The 25914-nt window shown below is 38.5% G+C and overlaps 1 protein-coding gene across 3 annotated transcripts in view; it reads left to right on the top strand.

Moving 5' to 3' along the window:
* Positions 1 to 22417, top strand: part of PTCHD4 (patched domain containing 4) — a 169614-nt gene extending 147197 nt beyond the window's left edge. For 2 of the 3 annotated variants that reach the window (XM_067043149.1, XM_067043148.1), the window contains one exon: positions 20031 to 21664. In XM_067043149.1, coding sequence (XP_066899250.1) covers positions 20031 to 21664 — 1634 coding nt within the window. Of the gene's footprint in view, positions 1 to 20030 lie in introns of all 3 variants that reach the window. The other variant, XM_059076537.2, reaches the window with a different exon arrangement.
* Positions 22418 to 25914: the final 3497 nt, after the last annotated feature.

Here is a 25914-nt window from a genome sequence, read left to right as displayed (position 1 = left end):
CTGAGTTTATCTCAGGCCAGTAGCAGATTTCATTCTAAAAAAAAGAAAGGAAGGAGGGAAAGAGGGAGGACAAAAACCTCTGGTAAGAAGGAGAGAAAAAGAAGCAAGATTTAGAAGATTCAACACGAAGGCTCAATTCTTAGAGTCTAAAGGTAGGATACCAAATAATGATAATGATAATAACCATAATAATAAACAGTGATTTGTGAAATACTGAGATTTTATTCTGGTCTAAGAACCAATCTCTCTGCTCCTTGGAGGGTAAGTATCCTCCAGACATTCCTTCCCTCCCTGTACTTAACTGCTGTACATCTACAACACACACACCATCTCTCTTTCTCTCTCTCTCTCTCTCTCTCTCTATCACACACACACCTGACTTCTCTCACGGGAATACTAAATTGGTTTAAATCATGTGGGAGCATTATAAATACTGTTTGACGATGAGGATAAATTGGTTCAAATCACATAGGTACTTTCCTAAGTGCTGACTGATGAGGAAGTTTAGATATGCTATAATTTATAAACAAAATGAAGAAGCTTACCTGGCAAGATATGAGAGGTAGGGACAATTTTTGTACTTAAGAAATATAAAGGGAAGAGAACACTTCCCAAATCATTCTCTGAGGCCAGTATTACCCTGATTCCAAAACCAAAAACATCACAAGGAAAGAAAACTATGGACCAATATTTCTTAGGAGTATAAATGCGAAAAAATCTTAACGAAATATGAGCAAATCAAATCCAACAACATATAAGTAGGATTATACACCACGACTAAGTGGAATTTATCCCATAAATGCAAGGTTAGTTTAATATCTGAAAATCAGTTAATGTAAAATGCTATATCAATAGAATAAAGGTCAGAAAAGACATGATCATCTCAATAGACATAGAAAAGGCATTTGACAAACCTCAGCACCCTTTTATGATAAAAAGACACTCAACCAAGTCGTACTAGATGGGAACTTTGTCCATCTGATAGAAAGCATCTGTGAAAAACCCAAACCTAACATAATATTTTTGATGAATTCTTTTATTTTAAGATTAGGAACATCACAAGGATATCTGCCCTCACCACTTCTGTTTAACATTGTACTGGATATTCTAGCTAGGGCGATTAGGCAGGCAAATGAAATAAAAGACATTCGTATTGAAAGGAGGAATTATCTCTATTTGGAGATGATATGATCTCATTACAGAAAATCCTAAGGAATCTACCAAAAAATTGTTGGAACTAATAAAGGAGTCCAGCAATATTGCAGGATCGGTATACAAAAGTCAATTGTACTTCTATACACTAACAATAAACAATCCAAAAATGAATTTAAGAAAACAATTCCGTTCATAATAGCACTATAAAGAATAAAATTCTGAGCAATAAATATACCAAAAGCAATGCAAAATTGTACTCTGAAAACTGCATAGCACTATGGAAAAAACTTTAAAAGACCTGAGTAAATGGAAAGACATTCCATGTTCATAGATTAGAAGACTTAACATAAAGCTACAGCAATGAAGATACAGTGGAACTGGCACAAGTATAGACATACAGGTCAGTGGAATAGAATTGAGACTCCAGAGATACATTCTTGCATTTATGGTCAATTGATTTTTTGACAAAGATGCCTAGATAATCCAATGGGGAAAAAATAATATTTTCAACCAATGATACTGGGACAATTAGATATCCACACGAAAAAGAATAAAGTTGGACTTCTTCACACTGTAAGTAAAATTCAACTCAAAATGGATCATAAACCTAAATGAAAGACCCCAAACTATAAATCTCTTAGAAGAAAATGTAGGAGTAACTCTTCATGACCTTGGTTAAGCAAAGCCTTCTTAGATATGACACCAAAAGCAAAAGCAACAAAAGATGGATAAATTGGACTTCCTCAAAATTAAAAACTTTTGCACTTCAAAAGATTCCATCTGGAAAGTGAAAAGATGACTCACAGAATGGAAACTGCAAATAATGGGAAAATATTTGCAAATTATATATCTGACAAGAGACCTTTATTCAGAATATGTAAAAAGGTCTATTACAACTTATTAATAAAAAGACAAATAACCCAATATTAAAAAGAGCAAAGGATTTGAATAGATATTTAACCTAAGAAGATAAACAAATGTCCAAAAAAGTATGAAAGATGCTCAACATCATTCGTCATTAGAGAAATGCAAACCAAAACCACTACAACACATTGTAGATATCAGGACTGTTAAAATTAAAAAATCAGATTGTAGCAAGGGTTGACAAGGTTGTGGAGGATTGGAGCCCTTCATACATTGCTGGTGGAGTTGTAAAATGGTGCAGCTGCTTTGGAAAACGGCTTGACAGTTCTCAAAAATGCTGAATGTAGGGTTATCATAAGACCCAGCAATTCTACCTACAGGTGTATGTCCAAGAGAAATGAAAACATATATCTACATAAAAACTTACGCACAGATGTTCATAGCAGTATTATTCATAATAGCCAAAAAGTGGAGACAACTCAAATGTCCATCAACTGATGAATAAATAAAATGTGGTGTATTCATACACGTAGATAATATTCAGCCAAGAAAAGGAAAGAAGTACTAATACTTGCTGCAGTATGGACAAACTTTCAAAACATTATGCCAAGTGAAAGAAGCCAATTGCAAAAAACTACATATTGTATAATTTCATTTATATGGAACGTCTAGGAAATAAACATGTACAGAAAGAAAGTAGAGCAGTGGTGCCAGGAGCTATGCCTGCAAACGGGATGAGAAAGCTGAGGGCAAGCCCTGACCCTTCTTATTCATCCATTATACAAGTAGTGCAGGAGAGAGCAATGGGGTTCAGCTTATTTACTGTTTTAGAGGAATAGTGGTCAATCCACCGAAACATGGTCACAAATGTTATCAGGCTCTCACCATCAGATCAGCCATTCCTAGTGCTTAGAAGAGCGTGGTCAAAGAGGAAAAGGAGAAATGGGAGTGTACTCTCTGGCACTACCTAATGAGAGTAGAATTGAAGTCTCCTCTTCATGAAAAAAAAGAAGTAGGGGGTAAGTATCCCCATTCCAATGTGCTAGAACACCAGAAATCTTGGAAGCTCAGAGACACATTCCTCAGTTTTACAATAAATATTTACTAAGTACCAAGTACTGCCTTAGGAAAGGGTGATATAGAAATCGAAGCAAGACACAGATACTGCCCTCAAGATCATGGTCTACTCTCTCTGGGGTGAGAGGCTGAAGATTTGGGTTCTGGTCCTGACTACCAAAAGAACTCTGTAAACTCTGCATGTGTCTACTTCTTCTGAGCCTCCATCTCCTAACCGTAAAATGAGGGGGAAAAGTGATCTGTTCATGAGGCTCACATGCAGTGATGTTCCTCAGGATTCCCTTTGTGCACATCTCCCCCTTAGCGATTTCTTCCTTTGCACCCAGCTTACTTTGTCCACACACACATGCATTTTAGGGAACGATATGAAAAACTCATTCACCCAAAGGAATAAAGAACTGCTATGCTTATAAGGTGGATCTTCCCAGGAGCATTTCCATTTTCATGGAAGACTAACTCAAGTTGAATACTGAAAGAATTGTAAATTTCCATGTAGCAACATTGTTTCCTGGCATGATTCTAAAGTGGCAGGCAACTCCACTGACAAATCAGGCCAGCCATGCTGCATGGAGAGCCAGTATAGAAAATCGATGTCTTTTCTTTACATGTATTAGTTTATCCACAGACTTTATAAAGCTATCCAAGAAGTATTCCCAGGATACTCTGCCTCATGAGAGAGAAATGGGTCTTTCCTTTGAGGACCTCCACAGTTGATGAGGACAGGCTTTGTACAATACTGACTTGACCACATGTGTCACAGAAATCACCCCAACAGTCAAGTTAGAAAACAGTGTCGTTGTCTACAATGGTACAGGAGTCAGAAAGAGTGTAACAATCCACAACATGTAACTATTAATCCTTAACTATAGTTAAGAGATGATCCCAGGACGTATCATCTGCTACTCCTTATAATGCCTCAGTATACTTTGAGCTTAGCAAGTTTAGGTACAAACATTTTATCACCACTAGACTCAAAAAGTATTCCTTTAGAACTTGCTACATTTGTGACACTGCTAGGTACTGAGGGGCAAACAAAAATGAAGACATGGTCCTGGTTTTCAAGGCACTTTCACTGCTACATAGTACTTCTGATGGCATTCAATGCTGATGTCATCAGAGAAACAGTCAAAGGAATGAGATTACTGGCTTGGAGAAGATGGAAGTTACCATGCTCTTTTGTCCAATATTTGAAGTATGGGTATGTGGCAGAATAACGGGCAAAGATCCCAAATGATACAATTAGGAGGAAATTTTGGAAATGTCAGGGTGACTAACTTCAACTCTAAATATGGAAGAACTTCCTGAATTTCAGGAAGTATCTGGGCAGGATATGCACTTGTTGGGCATAGAGGAAGAGTATACCCATCAGGAGCAAAGCTGAGTGTGGTCTCATGTAGCACCATGATTTGCATACTGTAGGTGCTTAATTAATATTTGCTGATTAGTTGATGGATTTCTTTGAGAGGCATGCTATTTTATTAAAGATTTCCATACCAGTGTTAATGTAGTCTACCCCTTGAGAAATCTCAGAAAGCGTCAAAGAGATGATACATTTTAGAAGCTGCTGACATTCTTTTATCAGCTCTTTATTTAACCCTTCTGGATCCTGAATTGTTGTCAGTGAATTATAGGTGAAAATGTTCTGAAAAGAATAATGTGGACCTGTTTTGTTTTTTGTTTGTTTGTTTTGGTTTTTTTTTATTTTGTAATTGCTGAAATAGCCCTAGGTTTTCATATGTCTCTAAGGGTTAGCACTTTCAGATGGTCACATGGCCAAAAATCATCCTTCCCAAGGTCCAGTTAGCTGTTTCAGAGTCATAGCTATCTGGGAGGGTTTTCATTTGACTCTTTCTTATGATTGTTTCTTGATTAATCTTTGCCTAATGGAAATGGGCGGGACAAAATCCATGAGAATTCTCAAGACAGAAAGGAGTAAGACTTATCCCAAGAGGGCAATAAGAGTTTCCTACAACTTTCGTCCCTTGAAGCTGTGTTTGGTGGCCTGGTGTGTTATCATGATTAACTGTCACTTCTATTGACGACTTCAAGAATGAAACACAGCAGTGTGCTGTACTATACCGTGAGCATGTAGCTAAGACTGCAAATGAATGTTCACCCATAAATAAAAAGTGTCGCCTACTATTTATTGAGTTTTTAATATGTGCCAAGGACTGTGGTAAACACTTTATGTGGATTATCTCGTTCACTAATGTCAGCAACACACTGTCAGGTAGGGGCTTGCATTTCCTGCTCTGAACATAAGGAAATTGACACGGAGAGGTTGCTGTTGAAGGTGTGGGGTAGGAAGTGATGTAGCTGGGGTTTGAACCCCGGGGAATTAACACAAGAGCCAGTACTCAGGGCCCCTCTTCCACCCTGCTATCTGCCCAGCCACTGTCCTTGATCGCCTGCCTTTGGGAATTAACATCTAACTTTTTCTGAGATAACTCCCGTTGATTAATTTATGCTGTGTTAAAGCTGTTAAGCTGTGGACCACCGAAAGGGGACAGATTACAGAGAAATATGGTGAGAAGATGGCCTTTTCATCTGAAAAGGAACTCTGTACTCATCAGGGATATATTCAAATGACAGCAGTTCTCTCGTTTTGAGAGGACCGCCTAGGAAATGGTGTCCTTGCACCAGCTCCCCACCACCGCTGGGGGCTACTGGAACTCAGCAGGCTGCCCCAAAGCCCTGCTGTGCTCTCCTCCTAGAAGGGAGTCCGGTTTGCTCTGTGAGCCTGCAGAATAAAATAGTGGCTCAAAAGCTCTTCTTCAGCTTCTTTCCTGCCAGATGAGAACGATTCTATTAGCTTAGCCTGAATAAGAGCACACATGGAAGGAATGCTGCAATTAGCTGGATCCAGTTAACTAACGTCTTTTATTAATCGACATTTTTTCACAATGAACTTCTTAAGGACAGAACAGGCAATTTCAAAATAATCATCAGAGAAGAAAACTTGTAAACTTTTCTCTAGGCCTAGTATACATTCAATCCAAACTCCCACATTTCTGCAACTATATGATACTGTTCAATACTAGCTATCATTTGTGGGAACACTAATTGTGTGCCAGGTATTTATACAAAGGGATTCATGTGTCTGTGTCTCCTTTAACACAGCAATCCTTTGAAGCAGGAATAGCTGTTTTCTCCATTTTACAGGTTGGCAAATCTAGCCATGGAGTCTTTCATTTGCCCAGGGTCACACATCTAATAGGTGGAAGCTTAAACCCACAGAACTCAGTTCTTTAACCAATATGCTAAATTGCCTCCTGATTGTTGATAAAATGATGTATGATAAAATGATGACTTTGAAGTATATTATTTAATAAATAATAAAAGCTAACATTTATTGAGTACTTCCTGGGTCCCAGGCCTGCTCTAAGCATATTACAACTATTGTATCATTTAATCTTCACATAGCCCATTAAAATGGGTACCTTTTAATCCCTATTTTCCAGACGAGGAAAGTGAAATACACAGAAGTTAAACTAATTCTCCCCATAACACACATCACAAAATGATGTGCCAGAACTAGAAGCAAAATGTGTTACTCCAGAGTACATCATTTTAATTGCTACAAATAATGCCTTTTTTCCCTTTTTTTAAGAACTGGATGCAGAAGAGGAATACAAGTCTAATGCATTTTAGAAAGATCTCCAATAAAGCTAATCAACCAATAAAAGCAGAATCAGAAAGGAAGTTCTGGTTGATTAATTTAATGACTTCAAATAATCAGATGATCCAATTCTTGAGCTTCCTGGTTAATTGAGTTTCCACTGATTTCAGGCCATTCTGTTCAGAGAGAATTCTCATTCATGGGTTGTTAAATTCATCTTCACTGGTAAGAAAGGAAGCAAAACATTCAAGGATGCTCCCAGAAAACTTGCTCGTTGAAGCATTATGCTTTTATCAAGCCTTTGTGCTACAACTTTGAAGATTTTCTTTTGAATGATATTTATAAGAAACCAAAACTGTGCATAATTTAAATTTGCTCCGTAAGATTCCTTCCATTTCAAACGCGTTTCTTAATGATTGAATCAGACATTTTAAAAGCATTTTAAAAGCATTCTCCAGCTCTTGGTGTTATAGAAATCCTAAATCATCATCACTTCTACTCTTTGTAGGATAAAATATCCCCAAAGCTTGTAATTAATGAGCCATTAAATTCAGGCATATGGATATGATATGGTTTTCAAATGAGACAAATGGGAGTTATTGAACTTCAAAGCGATGACATTTTACCATATCTTCCTAATGGGAGGCACTCAGGAAATTGTCCTTCAAATGAATGAACTGATTATTCTAACTAATCTTTGAATGTCTTTAGTTCAATAAATACTTAGATTATCTTAATTTTCCTTCCTCCAAGTTCTTATACTTATTATTTTCTTCTTTTATATGATCTCTTATTGTAGGTCTTGATTTTTTTTTAAGCATACGCTTGTGTTTAGTTTATGAGCTACCAATCCACTTCTCTTGACAATTGCAAGATTTTTCAGCCCCAACCTGGTTCTCCTATTCATTGCTCTTCTCTGCTCAAAGCAATGACTTTTTCATCCACGTGGCTCCTCCCCCCTTCTCCGATTTGAACTACCATGTTATATTCCCTTCAGAACAGCTTGCCAATTCCCATATGCCCAACTGGCTTTCTCTTTTTAGTGAGAATACAACTAAAATATCACTTCCACCAGAACGCCATCCCTTTCACTAGTGACATGATTTGGAAATTCAAATCCTCCAGGAATTAACTCTCATCCAGTGCTCCTGTTCTAGCTCTCACACGTCTAACTCCTACACTCAAAGAAGTCAATTTAGAAAGTCAACAATAAAGGATGTTTAATTTCTCTCATTTTCCAAAAATATTTATTATAAAATATCAATGTCCTCCAACCAAAGACCACCAGGACTACTACAATAATTGAACAAATCTGGGTTTATTGACTCACTACAGTGAGGAAGAACACACACTACAATGAGGACTGTGAAGCATTTTTGGAAGAAGGTATTAGAATGGACTTATTATATGATTTTTGCAAGTATTAGGTGATTTGGAAGAGGGTTGAAGGCAGCAAGGTTGGTGACTGTCAGGAAGAGAGGGTAAATCCATGATCAGTTATCTTAACAATTCTTAGAAGGCAAGGAAACCAGACCAAGATTAAACTGTGATTGGTAAAGAGGCAGCAGTCAATCCTACTATTCTTGATAAAAGGATGTTTGGCCTATTTTATGTTTCGGACAATGTTTGCATTTTGCTTGGGCTCAGTTGTGATTATGGAATGGTCTTATTTTGTCTCAATCTATCCCGGTCACAAAGTGATCTTGTCTGATGCTTTTTTGCCAGACCATCTGTGTCGTCAACTGGACAATACTAAGCTGAACTGTGAGGGCCAGACCAGCTCCTGGCAACACCAAGACCTACTTGGCAGCACCCAGCTATCAGGGCTGCTTTTTCCTTTCTCAAACATAATATATATTCCTTTCATAAAACTAGAAGACACAGAAATCATTGAGAAAAAATGAGAAGCTTCCTGGGAGTCTTTTTCTCCCTCGGTGGGACTACCAAAGAGGGAGAGAACAAGAAAACAAGCCACCGTGTGTGCACTGGCTCTGCAGTGGAGTTTCAGCTCTTGGCAACACTGAGCTCCTGCAGCAAGGAAATCTGAAAAGAGAGCCCCTGAGTTCCCTCCAAAAGCCAAGTCAGCTGTGGTGGTAAAGAGAGCAGGAACCAGGCTGCATTCAGACGCTGGCATCCCAAGTCAAATGACTTGGAGTGTTCTCCATGGTAAATACCCTGGAGTTGCCAGCACTGAGCTTTTCCACTCAGTGGAGTACTTTCTGTGTGCCAAGCACATGTATTAACTTATCTAGAACTCAGAACAATCCCATGAGGTGGCTTCTCTTGTTACGTCATTTTACAGATTGGAAAACTGAGACATGAAGAGGTTAAAAAAACAACCTGCCCAAGGTCACAGAACTAGGAAGTAGGAGACCCAGGATTCAAACTCAAGCAGTTTAAACTCTGATTTAACCCAGGATTTAAACTCTGGCTCTGGGGAATGTGCTGCTAATCACGATATCAAATAGTGGGACTTACCTAGTTTTCCCCACTTTGAGTATTAAAACCTTGGCTAATAGTCTGTGAGCTTTAGAACACTCCCATCTCCTCTCTCTTTCCTCTCTCTTCTCTCTTTCCTCTCTCTCTCTCTATCTCTCTCTCTCCATATATATATATATATATATATATATATATATATATACACACACACACCTCTCTCAATATATATACATGTGTATATGTATGTATATGTATGTGCATGTATATACACACATGCATATGAATAAACACACATACTGGATTTAAAAAATTTTAACTTCATATAGAACTACAAAATAAGTTGTCAAAAATGATGGAATGCAAACTCTGGAATGAGACTACATGCCCCTTTCTATACATTGAGATATGTGTCAAGTATATAACAGCTCTGAAAATCATACAATGAGAATCTGTTACTAGATTCCATTTTTTCTTATTAGAGACTTGATAAAATCCTCTAACCTCCTGCTAAGAGCTAAGGGATGAGTATCTGTTCAGATTCAATCTGAATTCCTTATTTTCCTTCCTCGCTGCCTCTCTTCTCTGTGTTTTACCTGCCTCATTCCGTACGGGGATGGGGGCACTTCAGGAGAAATGCTTAAGGGTAATATGAAGCTCCCTCACTGCACACCACAGGTTTACACGTAAAACCATCAAATATGTCCCATCGAAGAGTAACGTGGAGCATTCCTGCTGAATAACTTCCTACCTATGTCTTTGTGGGCTACATAGGTACCAAGACGCAACAGCCTTGGCCGTCCTTTATGAATGGAGCTTGATAATCACCTATTTATTCTAGGTGAGAGTTAATTAAAAGTAGTCAGCCTACAAAGACACACTGATAACCACCTCTAAGTTAGACATCATGGGGATAAGAAAATGTCTAAAAAATTCATCATCTGTCAGGTAACAGGAGTGCCTTATGGACCCATTTCTACCCTGCAACTAGCAACTTAGAGCAAGTTTCTTAATTTCATATTCCATTCCCTCTAGACATTTACAATGCTGAACCAGCCGAACGAATGAATTATGTGCTAATTTTGTAATTGAACGTCATTGATATTTACCACCACCTCTGCCACAGAAGCACTCGGCAAATGCCCTTCTCAGTAAATTGAGGGGCAAACTATATTTCACTAAATCTTATATTGAATACAGGGCTGTTCATAGCAATTATGGCAAGAACTTTAAAAATATCTTTAAAACTAGACAGATTTTGGCAGATCAAGGCCAATTTCGTTTCCCATACATTTACTGAGCACCAGTAAGTGCCAAATAATTGGAATAAAAAAATAGAAAAGATAAGTACCTGCCCTAGATGGTAAGGACCTTATAAGGACTTACATGAAATACAGGCCCATGAATGGATAATTTCGGTCGGGTGTAGTAGTAAGCACTAAGAAATGTGTTGGCACACAGAGGGGAGGCTTCTAAGTGGGTGAGTTAGTGATGAAGAGGGAAAGGGGAGAGCACTAGGGATGAGATCATGTTTAAGTGGTATCTTTAAAATATACATAGGAATCAGCCAACTAAAGAGAAAGAACTATGCATAAGGATCCCATATAATGCCAAACCAGTGACTGACAACTCAGAATGCTGATTCCAATCCCGATTTTTTTGTTAGCTGCTTTACTGGTTCAGTTGACTGGGATTTTGTTTTTTCATCCATTAGGTTGGCATCGGGATCACATAGCCTAAGATCCCCAAAAAAATTCAAAATGCTTTTCTAGCTGAGCTCAATGGTGGTTTCCACAAACAGAGCTGCTGAACGCATAGTTAATTAACTAAAGCAGAAATAACGGCTAAGGGAAAGTAGAAAGTTTTCTCTGGAGTGAGATTGTGAGGAGTATTATTTTTACCTCTATTTTTTATGTCGCTGAAACAGGAGATGTCAAACTCTCATGACCTGCTGAGGGCTTAACATGTTCAAGTGAAGAGGAAGACCCACCAGTACGTCTTCAGAAGAGAATTCTAGTTCGGCAGATTAGAAAGAATTAGAAGCCCCACAGAAGGAGCTTATTAGAGCAATAACTGTATCAAAGGAAAACCCAGTAGGAAACTAACTGGGTCAGTTACAATTAGTTCTGATTGGATTTGATCCTTGTTAAAACTATGTTCTTTGGAATTCTTGATTTTGGAGAGGTTAGGTTTGGTATTAAAGTGGCAACTGTAAAATTTGTATTAGATTTGCAGAAGAATATCATTGCTTTGAAAGAAGTCACTTCCGGACTAGCAAAGAACCAGAGAGATTTCCTACAGCACTGTCAGGTCAATCATAGTGTAGAAGTTTACACGGGAAGTGCAGGAGTTTAGAGAAATATTGTAGAATGTGGGTTGGAATAAGTTCTCAAGAAGATCCATCTCACATTAGAAGTCATCTCTACTTGTTGTAGAGTGATTGCTTGAGGTTCAGATGGAATTATAACTAATTCTGAATATTGTTCAGCTCACTTAGACTGAAATGAGTTTTGTTTGGTAACAATTTTTTTTTTTAATTTTAATCATTTAAAATATTTCCTCTGGCTGACCTGCACTGCCATGGCTAGAGAAAGAATCGACATACTCTTCATTTTCTCATTTCTCAATTGCAAATAGCAGAATTTATTAAATTATTGTTAAATAGGGTGTGTTAGTAAGCTGACAGCTAAGTTTTCCTTGTTATTGCACAACTCTTCCATTTGCTTTCATTTAGAAAGAGGTCTCCCCATCAACATCCCTGAAGACTTTTGGAATATTCAGTACACACACATATACATGCAGATCTTTTATTTCTATTCATTTTCCTCCTTGAATTTTTCTCCCAGTTCCAATCCTGTCCAAATCATTTTTATTCCTAAGAGTTCTCTCTCTCTTTTCTTTCATGAAACTTTATCAAAACAAATGTCAGTTATCCCATAATGTCCCAGGTGAGATACTTGTCATATTATTCTAATATAATTTGCAAATATATACTAATATAGTGGGAGTAAATCATGATCAACGTTTGGCAGTCATCTTTTGAAACATTAAATAAAGTGTATAATTTGGGCAATAGATTATCTCTGCAGAGAGAAAAAATTCAATTATAAACATCAAAAACAAAACTACCTTCCCTTAATTTATAAGGGTTTGTGCCTTTATTCATGTTATCCCATCAGTCTAGATCACCACTGGCATCATCCTCTGCCTAGTAAGACCTTTTGGAGATTTTCTGACCCCTCAGAAAGAATCAACTGTGTTTTCACAGTACACAGCATACATCTCTACTTAACAAGAATGCAAGCCTTCCTTTCATGTCTGTTAGCTGCTTACATATATGTCTATCACCACTCAGGAGCATGAATGCTGTTCATAAGACAAACTGAGGCCTTAGGTGAGGATTAAGGATATTGGTGGGAATCGGACAGAAGCAAAGAACTGCCAGGACTAGGGTACCAGGGAGTAACATAATGGAATCAGTTCAGGTCTTTGTTCAGTGGGGCAAATCACACTTGTGTATATTCCATGCTTCATCATCTGAGATGGTAGACCACCTGTCTTTTGAGTGGATACCAGTGTCTTGTTTTCAGGTGTATTGTTTGAATTGAAATAGGACTCTCAGAGTAAGGGTGGAAAAATAGTGAATACAATCCTTTTAAAAAGCTATGTAGAGACTCAAGGATTCTTTCAAGTGAGCAGAGATGTTCAAAAAATGGTTCTAGCATCAGAATGAAAACTAAAGGGAAGAGTAAGAAACCAAGAGGGAAAACACTGCAGAGGTTAGAAAACAGGATCTCCGTTGTCGACAGGCCAACTGGACAGAGCAACAAGATAATCCCAAACCCTAATTTCTCTTTGTAGGAGCCCAGTTCTGTGAAATAATTAAATAGTTATTTGTCTGGAAAGATGGAAGGGTGGATGGATGTATGGTTAGATACATAGATACATAGATAGATAGATAAAGCTTAATACATACATAAATACATAGCTAGAATAAATGCACCAAATTGTTAACAGCGGTTATCTGTGTTATGGGACTATGGAATAATTTTTTCACCATTATTTTTTTCCATTTTCCCCAAATTTTTGATGGAAATATGTCCTATTTTTATAGTCAGAAAAGGGCAATTAAAATGTGTGTGTGTATATGTATGTGTGTGTGTGTGTATAATATCTCTTTTTCCTTTGACTAAACCACTAATTCTCAGTTGGAAGCAGTTTTCTCCCCAAAACGGCATTTGGCAATGTCTGGAGACATGTTTGATTGTCACAACTGAGGAATGTGCTACTGGCATGTGGTGGGTAGAGGCCAGGAATGCTTCTAAACATCCTACAACATACAGTTCCTAAAATTCATTTGTATTAGAAGCTATGATCTCTGGCTCAGAATTACCCAAGTAAAAATGACCTCTGGACTGACAGATATTGGAAAAGATTGTGTTTCTTTTTTACCTTTATGTTTTATATATTGACTACCACAGATCCTCATGTGTAGCAAATTCTAATAAATATATATTGAGTTGAGTTGAATTAAAGGTGTATATCTCTTCTGGACACAATTAATATAGGTATAAAGATGCATAATAAACTTTTGAATTAGTAATTAAAAGGTACATTTTCTAGACCCAACTGGAATTGAGAGTTATAGTTGATTTAACTAATTGAGAGGTTAGTGGGCATCTATCACTTTGTCAGATGTTCTGCAGAGTATAAAAGTAACATAAGGGCTTCCCTGGTGGCGCAGTGGTTGAGAGTCCACCTGCCGATACAGGGGACATGGGATCGTGCCCCGGTCCGGGAAGATCCCACATGCCACGGAGCGGCTAGGCCCATGAGCCATGGCCGCTGAGCCTGCGCGTCCGGAGCGTGTGCTCTGCAACGGGAGAGGCCACAACAGTGAGAGGCCAGCGTACCACAAAAACAAACAAACAAACATAAAATGCATTCCCTGACCTTGAGGAATTTGCAGTCTAACCAAAGAGATAGACCATGTCCTGAGAAAACCATTTTGTTCCAGAACAAAACAGCACACGTTTGCGTGCCAAAATGAGTAACTAATTAGTGCAATAGGAATTTAAGGAACAGAAAAAAATCAATATGTCTGGAGTTGTCAGAAACGGCTTCAAGACAAAGAAAAGAACTGAGCTAACAGACTGATGGGTAGAATTTCAATATAAGCAGCAACAAGAGGAAGGTATTGAAAGGCAGAGAAAATAGCATGAACAAAACTTGGAAAGTAAGACTGATCATAAGCAGGTTGATGGGGAGTGAGAGGACTACTCTCGTTGAGCAGGTAATAGATTTGAACTGCTGGGAGGTGGCCAGATTACGGTGAAAATCAAATGAATGAGTATTATTAGGAATACACTGTAAAATATCTAAGCCTATGAATGGGATAAAGCATGCCAGCCCCAAAGTTGTGTTTTCAGTCTTTACCATACTTAGAGTGATTATTTGACCTCATATGATTTAGCTTCATCTTCCCACATGTAAGACCTTTGTACTATATAAAGCAACAGCCTGGCCTACATAATGTACCTAATGCTCCAAAAAAGTGACCAAAAGCAGAGACAAGCCTATTTAGCCAATAGCCTCAGGTAATCTTTTCCCCCCTCGTGACTACAAAGATACCAAGGGTCTGCATTTCAGAAAAGTGCTCTAATTAAAGAATTATTTTAATTACTTTAATATCCGAATATTATGTTTTTGTCAAGTGAATAAGAGAACAAGTATTCTGTTTGGTCAAGGAGTCTTAGAGAAGATAGAAATGAATAATTAATGTTGTTAAGAATCATTAGACTTAGCTAACACCTATCCTTCTCAAACTCTTCCAAAAGATAGCAGAGGGAGGAACACTCCCAAACTCATTCTATGAGGCCATCATTACCCTGATACCAAAACCAGACAAAGACGTCACAAAGAAAGAAAACTACAGGCCAATATCACTGATGAACATAGATGCAAAAGTCCTCAATAAAATACTAGCAAACAGAATCCAACAGCACATTAAAAGGATCATACACCATGATCAAGTGGGGTTTATTCCAGGAATGCAAGGATTCTTCAATATATGCAAATCAATCAACGTGATACACCATATCATCAACAAACTGAAGGAGGAAAACCATATGATCATCTAAATAGATGCAGAGAAAGCTTTTGACAAAATTCAACACCCATTTATGATAAAAACCCTGCAGAAAATAGGCATAGAGGGAACTTTCCTCAACATAATAAAGGCCATATACGACAAACCCACAGCCAACATCGTCCTCAATGGTGAAAAACTGAAACCATTTCCACTAAGATCAGGAACAGGACAAGGTTGCCCACTCTCACCACTCTTATTCAACATAGTTTTGGAAGTTCTAGCCACAGCAATCAGAGAAGAAAAAGAAATAAAAGGAATCCAAATCGGAAAAGAAGAAGTAAAGCTGTCACTGCAGATGACATGATACTCTACATAGAGAATCCTAAGGATGCTACCAGAAAACTACTAGAGCTAATCAATGAATTTGGTAAAGTAGCAGGATACAAAATTAATGCACAGAAATCTCTGGCATTCTTATACACTAATGATGAAAAATCTGAGAGTGAAATTAAGAAAACACTCCCATTTACCATTGCAACAAAAAGAATAAAATATCTAGGAATAAATCTACCTAAGGAGACAAAAGACCTGTATGCAGAAAATTATAAGACACTGATGAAAGAAATTAAAGATGATACAAATAGATGGAGAGATATACCATGTTCTTGGATTGGAAGAATCAATATTGTGAAAATGACTCTACTACCCAAAGCAATGTACAGATTCAATGCAATCCCGATCAAACTACCACTGGCATTTTTCACAGAACTAGAACAAAAAATTTCACAATTTGTATGGAAACACAAAAGACCCCGAATAGCCAAAGCAATCTTGAGAAAGAAAAATGGAGCTGGAGGAATCAGGCTCCCTGACTTCAGACTATACTACAAAGGTACAGTAATCAAGACAGTATAGTACTGGCACAAAAACAGAAATATGGATCAATGGAACAGGATTAGAAAGCCCAGAGATAAACCCACACACATATGGTCACCTTATCTTTGATAAAGGAGGCAAGAATATACAGTGGAGAAAAGACAGCCTCTTCAATAAGTGGTGCTGGGAAAACTGGACAGGTACATGTAAAAGTATGAAATTAGAACACTCCCTAACACCATACACAAAAATAAACTCAAAATGGGTTAAAGACCTAAATGTAAGGCCAGACACTATCAAACTCTTAGAGGAAAACATAGAACACTCTATGACATAAATCACAGCAAGATCCTTTTTGACCCACCTCCTAGAGAAATGGAAATAAAAACAAAAATAAACAAATGGGACCTAATGAAACTTAAAAGCTTTTGCACAGCAAAGGATACCATAAGCAAAACCAAAAGACAACCCTCAGAATGGGAAAAAATAGTTGCAAATGAAGCAACTGACAAAGGATTAATCTCCAAAATTTATAAGCAACTCATGCAGCTCAATAACAAAAACACCAACAACCCAATCCAAAAATGGGCAGAAGACCTAAATAGACATTTCTCCAAAGAAGATATACAGATTGCCAACAAACACATGAAAGGGTGTTCAACATCATTAATCGTTAGAGAAATGCAAATCAAAACTACAATGAAATATCATCTCACACCAGTCAGAATGGCCATTGTCAAAAAATCTAGAAACAATAAATGCTGGAGAGGGTGTGGAGAAAAGGGAACACTCTTGCACTGCTGGTGGGAATGTAAATTGGTACAGCCACTATGGAGAACAGTATGGAGGTTCCTTAAAAAACTACGAATAGAACTACCATATGACCCAGCAATCCCACTACTGGGCATATACCCTGAGAAAACCATAATTGAAAAAGAGTCATGTACCAGAATGTTCATTAGAGTTCTATTTACAATAGCCAGGACAAAGAAGCAACCTAAGTGTCCATCAACAGATGAATGGATAAAGAAGATGTGGCACATATATACAATGGAATATTACTCAGCCATAAAAAGAAATGAAACTGAGTTATTTGTAGTGAGGTGGATGGACCTGGAGTCTATCATACAGAGTGAAGTAAGTCAGAAGGAGAAAAACAAATACCGTATGCTAACACATGTATATGGAATCTAAGAAAAAAAATGTCATGAAGAGACTAGGAGTAGGATGGGAATAAAACACAGACCTACTAGAGCATGGACTTGAGGATATGGAGAGGGGGAAGGGTAAGCTGTGACGAAGTGAGAGAGTGGCATGGACATATATACACTACCAAACGTAGGGTGGATAGCTAGTGGGAAGCAGCCGCATGGCACAGGGAGATCAGCTAGGTGTTTTGTGACCACCTAGGAGGAATGCGATAGGGAGGGTGGGAGGGAGGGAGACACCAGATGGAAGAGATATGGGAACATATGTATATGTATAACTGATTCACTTTGTTGTAAAGCAGAAACTAACACACCATTGTAAAGCAACTATACCCCAATAAAGATGTTAAAAAAATCATTAGACTTAATCCAGTGCACATAGATGTTGAGCTAATAATTAATTGCAAGAAGTAATAGATCATTGGCTCAAAAAAATTTAGCTTATACTTAAATGTAGTTTTCATAACCCTTTTTATTTGTTAGGATAAACTTATCTTTCATGACTGGAGACCCATAAGAAAGAACTTTGGAGAATAAACACGTTTTATATTGGGGACAAAAAGAACTCCAATGCAAAAACAATTAATAATTAATTTTAAAATCCTCCCAAGATGGATGAACCAATGTGTCTTTAAAATCAAAGATTAGCGTTGTATACATTTAAACCTATAAATACTATAGTCAAATTAACTGTAAAGCAAGAATTCTTAGATACCCACAAAAGAGGTTTTGGTAAATGTTAATTTACCTACAAAATTTTGTCGATTAGGAAAATGTTTAGCTGCATATAACAGCTGTGTATAACAGTGGCTTAACCAAATGGAGATTTGGTTTTCTTCAAAGAGAATTTGAGAGGAAGGTAAGCCACGGCTCTTCTTGTTGGCTTCGTGATGCCATTTAGGACAAAGCTCCTTCTGGTTTTCTAGTAAGCACCTTTAGATGACTTCCAGTTGCATTGCATTGCCCAGAAGTGCATCATGTGAAACACCCCTGGCTGAAAGATAGGCTGAGAATAATTGTGCACATTGCAGCCCCAAATAAAACTAACAAAGAAGTAGAAGCATTGTAGAGACCAATTAGCAAATTCTATCAACAACACAAAATCAATGATTATAGTAATAACCTAGCTATTAAAAGAGGCCTGTTAAAGCACTGCTAAGTGAATTGGGTTAACACATAGCTCCAACGTCTAGGTGCCAAAGTCCACTTTCTAGGATTTCTTGAACTAGGTCATTTTGTACCTTTAAACTCATCTTTGTCTAATGAATTTCTTGGAAAACAGCCCAAGCATAGCTTGTAACCATTCATAGAGAAGGTTTGCGTGTGGTATTGCTATGCCTACGAGGGCAAGAGTGATCCATGAAGATTTCCAGTCAGTCAGAAAGTTACCAATTGATATATCCCGGATGATAACTGACAGAGCTAATCCAGGGCAGTGAAAAAAAGGGGAAATTGAAGGTATGGTATAATGCTTTTATTTTCCCAGCTGCCTTCATTTTTCCAGCTGCTTTTGGGTTTTTTTGTTTGTTTGGTTGGTTGGTTTTTGTTTGTTTGTTTGTTTGTTTAGTAAAGAAGCAAGTGGTGGTATCTTAAGAGCTGTCAGGTTTCTGGGAAAAAAAAAAAAATAGCTCAGTATCTAATAGTATCTGACACATAGTAGGTGCTCAAGTAATATTTGTTGAATAAACCTTTTACCTATTTACCCTTATCAAAGGGTGCACAGGGCTTCCCTGGTGGCACAGTGGTTGTGCGTCCACCTGCCGATGAGGGGGACGCGGGTTCGTGCCCCGGTCCGGGAGGATCCCACGTGCTGCGGAGCGGCTGGGCCCGTGAGCCATGGCCGCTGAGCCTGCGCGTCCGGAGCCTGTGCTCCGCAACGGGAGAGGCCACAACAGTGAGAGGGCCGCGTACCACCAAAAAAAAAAAAAAAAAAAAAAGTGCACAGGAATCGGTTAAAAAGAAGCATACTCCATCCACTTTAATGGAGCAGTCAAACATTTAGTCATCACCCACTCTCTGTGAATAAAAGCTCTGTGAGGAAATGCCTGCTATGATCTTTCCCCCTGAAGGTTTTGCCCTGTGTTTTATGTGACCTGGCAGATTTTTTTGACTCACATCCAATGTTAATTAATCAAATCTATAGGAATTGGTTTCTAAGCTGTTTGGCCACCTAGCAGATTATTAACCTTGCAAAATCAATTTAAAGCCATTTTTAAGTGTTTAAGATCATCTTATAATTTCCAAAATCAGCATGTAAGTCAGTTTGAAATGGAGGTTAGGGACCATCTGTCAATACATCAGTTGATAAAGCACCGAACTGGTATTGAGGGGCATTTGAAGATGGGTGACTAACAGCCCCTGCCCTTGACAACTTAGTATCCATTTAGGGAGACAATATGTGCGCAGGGGGAAAAAAATCACGAAACAATGTCACATTACATTTACCAGTTGTCAAATTAATAGAACAGAAAATAAACGCTTCATTTTGCCCAGAATACCAATAAGTTTGGACTTTGCTGAAGTAGAAACGTGAACCAACCATATCCTGCTACGTAACTGAAATTTGAGATCCTGATAGGAGGATCATAGTACTTTGAAGATTAGAGTATGCAGTACTGTTGAGCGTAGATAACCTCTAAGGAATCCCCTTCAACCGTAGGAGGAAATGAAAACAATTCTTCTTTTCCTTCTTTTTTAAAATTAGGTCACGGAACGAAAGGAGTATTTGAGCTTCTGTCTGGATGGAGGAGAACCAAAGAGAATTTGCCCTTCAAAGACAGGGTAGCAGATGCCTATTCGGATGTGATGGTGACCTATACCATAACCAGCTCCCTGTACTTTATTACCTTTGGCATGGGTGCCAGCCCGTTCACCAACATAGAGGCTGTGAAGGTCTTCTGTCAGAACATGTGTGTCTCCATCCTGCTGAACTACTTCTACATTTTCTCCTTCTTTGGCTCCTGTCTGGTCTTCGCTGGCCAACTAGAGCAAAACCGCTACCACAGCATCTTTTGCTGTAAGATCCCTTCTGCAGAATACCTGGACCGCAAGCCTGTGTGGTTCCAGACAGTGATGAGTGATGGGCATCAACAGACATCCCATCATGAGACGAACCCCTACCAGCACCACTTTATTCAGCACTTCCTCCGTGAACATTACAATGAATGGATTACCAATATCTATGTGAAGCCATTTGTTGTCATCCTGTATCTCATCTATGCCTCCTTCTCCTTCATGGGGTGCTTGCAGATCAGTGATGGAGCCAACATCGTCAATCTACTAGCCAGTGATTCCCCAAGCGTCTCTTACGCCATGGTTCAGCAGAAATATTTCAGCAACTACAGCCCCGTGATAGGGTTCTATGTCTACGAGCCCCTCGAGTACTGGAACAGCAGTGTCCAGGAGGACCTCCGGAGGCTCTGCAGTGGATTCACTGCGGTGTCCTGGGTGGAGCAGTATTACCAGTTCCTGAAAGTGAACAACATCAGTGCCAATAACAAGAGTGACTTTATCAGTGTCCTACGAAGTTCATTTTTAAAAAAGCCAGAATTCCAGCATTTTCGAAACGATATCATCTTCTCCAAGGCAGGAGACGAAAACAACATCATTGCTTCTCGCTTGTATCTGGTGGCCAGGGCTAGCAGAGACAAACAGAAGGAAGTCATAGAAGTGCTGGAAAAGTTGAGGCCCCTGTCCCTGTCAAAGAGCATCCGTTTCATCGTGTTCAACCCCTCCTTTGTGTTCCTGGACCATTACAGCTTATCTGTCACAGTGCCTGTTCTGATTGCAGGCTTTGGTGTTCTCCTGGTGTTAATCCTGACTTTTTTCCTAGTGATCCACCCTCTGGGAAACTTCTGGCTAATTCTTAGCGTCACCTCAATCGAGCTGGGCGTTCTGGGCTTAATGACGTTATGGAACATCGACATGGATTGCATTTCTATCTTGTGCCTTATCTACACTTTAAATTTCGCCATTGACCACTGTGCACCACTGCTTTACACGTTTGTATTAGCAACTGAGCACACCCGAACGCAATGTATAAAAAGCTCCCTGCAAGAGCATGGGACAGCCATTTTGCAAAACGTTACTTCTTTTCTTATTGGGTTGGTCCCGCTCCTATTTGTGCCTTCGAACCTGACCTTCACACTGTTCAAATGCTTGCTGCTCACGGGGGGTTGCACACTTCTGCACTGTTTTGTTATCTTACCTGTGTTCCTAACCTTTTTCCCCCCTTCCAAAAAGCACCACAAGAAAAAGAAACGCGCCAAACGGAAGGAGAGAGAGGAAATCGAATGCATAGAAATTCAAGAGAACACTGATCACGTCACCACAGTCTGAAGGGTGTAGACTAATGGATTATTTTTCTTTTCCAGTATTGCACAACGATGCAGGGCAGGTAAAGCTCAGACCTCAGCTGCTTGGGCTGGCCAGGGGTAACAAGGCAAGTCAGATCAAGAGTGAATTATACATGACACATCAAGGTGTCCACTTCTTGGGAGGAAGAAGGACTCAAAGAAGGGGAAAAAGTTCTTTGCAACCTTGTTCTCCACTAAAGATAAGTTTCTGGATGTGACCTTAGAGCTCTTCCAAGGAATGGACGAATCAATGGAGTGTTAGAAGGCCAAAGGAGCCAACTGCTTTTAAAAATAAAATGCTGAGGAGAGATGGAGTAGAGAAGATGGGGGCCTCCAAATAGCGGAAAAGACATAGGAAATGTCAAAATTGCCATGACAATTTTCATATTTGTTTTTTGAACAGGTTGGTCAAAGGAAACCTATGCACTTGGGAAGTACATATTTAATCCCATCTAAACCAAAGGACTTCCCCATTCATTTTAAGTGTGCATATATATGTATATGTGCCATATATACATATACTTAGATTTGTCTTTAGTGTACATTGACGTCTATGTGGAAGGAGGTGCCCATTTGCAGACCGGCTGGCCTTTCTCTAGAAAGTCAAACCAGCCTTAGCCAAATATAGACGCATTAATGGCCATTCAAAATCGATTCAAGTGTTGCAGTGGCAAGAGTACTGTTCATCTGTGCAATAAGCAAAATAAACAGAGATGTGAGCCCATTAGATTCACATATCATGTTGTCAGTCTTTGAGATTCTTGCTTTGGATGACTTAGCAAAAAACACAAAAGGCATTTGAATTAATTACCACGTGGGCACGGTTTAAAATCTCATGTTAGTGCTAAATAGTTACTGTGGCTTTTCATTGGCTTTTAATGAGTCTCTGTATTTGGGAGGACTGATTTAGCTGCTTTTAGGGAGCTCACCCACTGCAAATGAGCACTTTACATGCATTGTTCATACAAATGTGTGTAAAGTTGCACAAGAGTGTGTGTGTGTGTGTGTGTGTGTGTGAGAGAGAGAGAGAGAGAGAGAGAGAGAGAGTTGAGGTATTCCATAGTTACAGTATTCTCATTTTAGATGCTGAAAATATACTGCCATGGAATATAGATATAACATAGGAGAAAGTGGACATAACTAGGAAACTTGTTATAGAAGGAAATAGAGTAAACGGAGCATCACCACTCATCATGTGTTATCAGCTGGTTCTTAGTGTAAAGAAAATATTCTAAACCTATCAACTCTAGTGTGTTCCTCACATTAATATTTGGAACATTAACCCAGGCCACGATCACTCTAGTGGTGGTCGCTATAACTACTGCAATATTGTTTTGTAGCTTCTTGCAATATCATTGTTCTGTTACCTGAAAAGTGCTTGTCAGCTGGCAGGCCTCCTATAGGGTGATCGTTGTTCTCCACAGGTGACGTATTAACTGTAACTCCTGCTGAATTCTCTCTCAAAAACAGTACTGAGGTAAATGTTTTCATTGTGTTAAAATTTACAACTGCTCCCCAGCAGATAGACTCAGTCTGTTGGGTGCTTCCTTGGATTAATGGTGTGCTTCCTACCACAGAAAATTACTAGAAAATGCCTTTTCCCATGCCAAGCAGTAAAATAACTTAATTTTCAGGTAGGACCGAACAAATGTCCAATGATTATGAAATCTGCTAGTCAACTCTTTTACCTGGAAGAGAGCTACTGTCTCCCACCAACTTTGGTCGCATATTTTAATTGAATTTAAAATATTAAAATCTCAAACAAACAAAAAAAGACTTTTTGGACTCACGTTCAGAAAAGAGATACAAACCATTCCAGTCTCGTTGCAGTGTTTGGAAATGAAGTTGGTAGATTAGTAAAGTAATGAAACAACAAAGCGGGTGTGCTTTTACAAATAAAGAGTTTACTGGAATATTAAGGGAAAGGAGAACTGTCTCTACAATGAAAAACCTTTAACCAAATTTTATTTTATTCAATGGAGTTTGTTTTGTCCTACGTTGAGGTTATTGAGTTTCTATTAGAAATGATCCATGTCTTCTCAATTATGTTCACTTGGGCAAAATATCAATAGATCGAGTATGGAAAATAACTGCCATAATATAGCATTATTGTTCGTACATTATTTGTAAAGTCATGTCACAGATAACCCTAGCCTTTTGCCTCCTGAGCTGCTCTGCTAGGATGAACTGGTATTTGGCACTAGCAAACCTGCAGACCATGATCTTATATCTGAGGGTGGAAATTTCTGAGGCATTGGGTTTTTTGGCGGGGTTGGGGGGACTCTTCTTTCACAGTTTACTCATCATTTGTGAAGTTGTGTTTTACATCCCTTTCAAAAATGGGAGGTCATCAGCCGAGATATTCCATTAACTATCAGTCCATTTCTTTCCAAAACGTGCCATACTCCATTAATTTACCAATTTTTAAAAAGCTTGCCTACTTGGGTCATTTTTTTTTTTTCTTCATTACCTTAGACAATTCCACATGCAAAGAAGATTGGCAGGTTGGTTTATAAAGAAAGAATCAAGTGTTCCAGTTGCCAAATGCATTTGCGGATAGTGGCATAACTCCCCCAATACTGAGGCACTTCTAATATCATGTCTCCATCTAGATGGTCTCTATTTGGATGGGGAAAACAGTTCTTTTTGAGCTTATATCTTCAAGGATCAAAGTGACTAAGAAAAATATGAATTTCTCATTGTTCAAGAGACTAGAGAGGTGGAATTTGGGAAGGGAACGTTCTCTTTTCCAGGACACCATGGTACTCTTCAGTGAACTGTAGCAATAATTTATTGAAGTGGGATTTCTTGTTCTGGAAGAGTTAATATACCACACAAAATGCCCTAACTCAGTCCTTGAAAGGAATTTAAGCCTAGGAAGAACGTAACTGAGCATCCTCTGACCTCCCAAACTCAGTGTGAAACAGGTATTTCCAAGAATTCCATTTGCTGAGTGCCAAGATACATCCTAAAATATAAGATCATGATTTGCATGTGACACCAAACCTCTGCCTTTTTCAGTAGCTCATGTGCAACTCTTCTAGTTTTTCAAGTTTACTCCCGTTGTTTATTCCTTTTGTGAAATATTGATGGTACTCAAATTAGGAACTTATCTACTGCTAGAAGATGACCAATCAACTCTAGGAAGAGAAGAAACCTGTGGGAAATATCTCAGATATGTAGAATATTTTCTTTTGCTGAAACATGTTTTTCCCTTCCAGTGAGAGAGTTTAAAAGTTTGCAAAAACCACACCCTTTCTGAATTTAAACTGGGATGTGGATTTGTTTCCTCCTGTTGGAATTTAAATTTGAATTAGTACCATAATTAGTACCATAAGAGCTCCACTCTCCGTGATGGTTAATAAAGCTTCAAAGAAGTACTCGCCTAAATGATAGAAAGGAGATTTGACTAACAGGTTCTTTCCCTCCTATAGTTAAAGGTAATCATATGTTGACTTAGACCATGCACAAGTTTTTTAAATGAAAGGTATACTTAAATGTCATCCCATGAATTCTTTCAGGGACCAGTGAACCTCTTTGAAGGTTGTGCATGAATATTCTATGAAAGAATTATTCTTCACTGTGGCTGTATCATGTGAGTGTTCCTTTCCCATTTTATTCCTATTTATTTTCCACAGAATTTTTGGTTTTACCTTGTGAGATTAGAAGAAGAATTATGACAAATGAAGCTCCTATGATGCCATAATAGCCATTCTTGAATGTTGAATTCAAGAGGGTGAGAGCTTTTTCCATTTTGTAATTACCTATTGCATTTTCCCATAATAAGCTGATCCTCCTAGGCTTGTGCTTAGAGCTAGGGATTAACTATTGCCATTCAGAATTACATGTATTTTTTATAAGTTGACTGTAAATATTATAATTACAGTCACATATTTTTATGGCCAAATAGTTATGAATGCCTGGCACTATGCATGCATTGTTACTAAAAGTACATAGACTTTTAAAGACACTATTTTCATGGTTATTGCAACTTTTATTAAAATCCTCATGTCACCTATTCATAAATGCCTTGTAGGTTTTAGTCCCAAGGGCCTAAAGTCCACAGAAATTTCCATACCAAGGGGAACAGTTTAAAAGTTGCCTGCCCTGGGTGTCAATGGCAGCAACCTCTTCTAGAATGTCCTCTGGAAAATCCTAGAGGGTAAATCTGGATTCCAAGTAAAGGACGTAGCAGATTCTATGTTAGTCAGTAATTAAGCATACTTTACTGTC

Source organism: Kogia breviceps, chromosome 10, assembly GCF_026419965.1.
Source record: "Kogia breviceps isolate mKogBre1 chromosome 10, mKogBre1 haplotype 1, whole genome shotgun sequence".
Lineage (NCBI taxonomy): Eukaryota > Metazoa > Chordata > Mammalia > Artiodactyla > Physeteridae > Kogia > Kogia breviceps.
The sequence above is the reverse complement of the archived record's forward strand: the minus strand, read 5'-3'. Positions and strand labels throughout refer to the sequence as shown.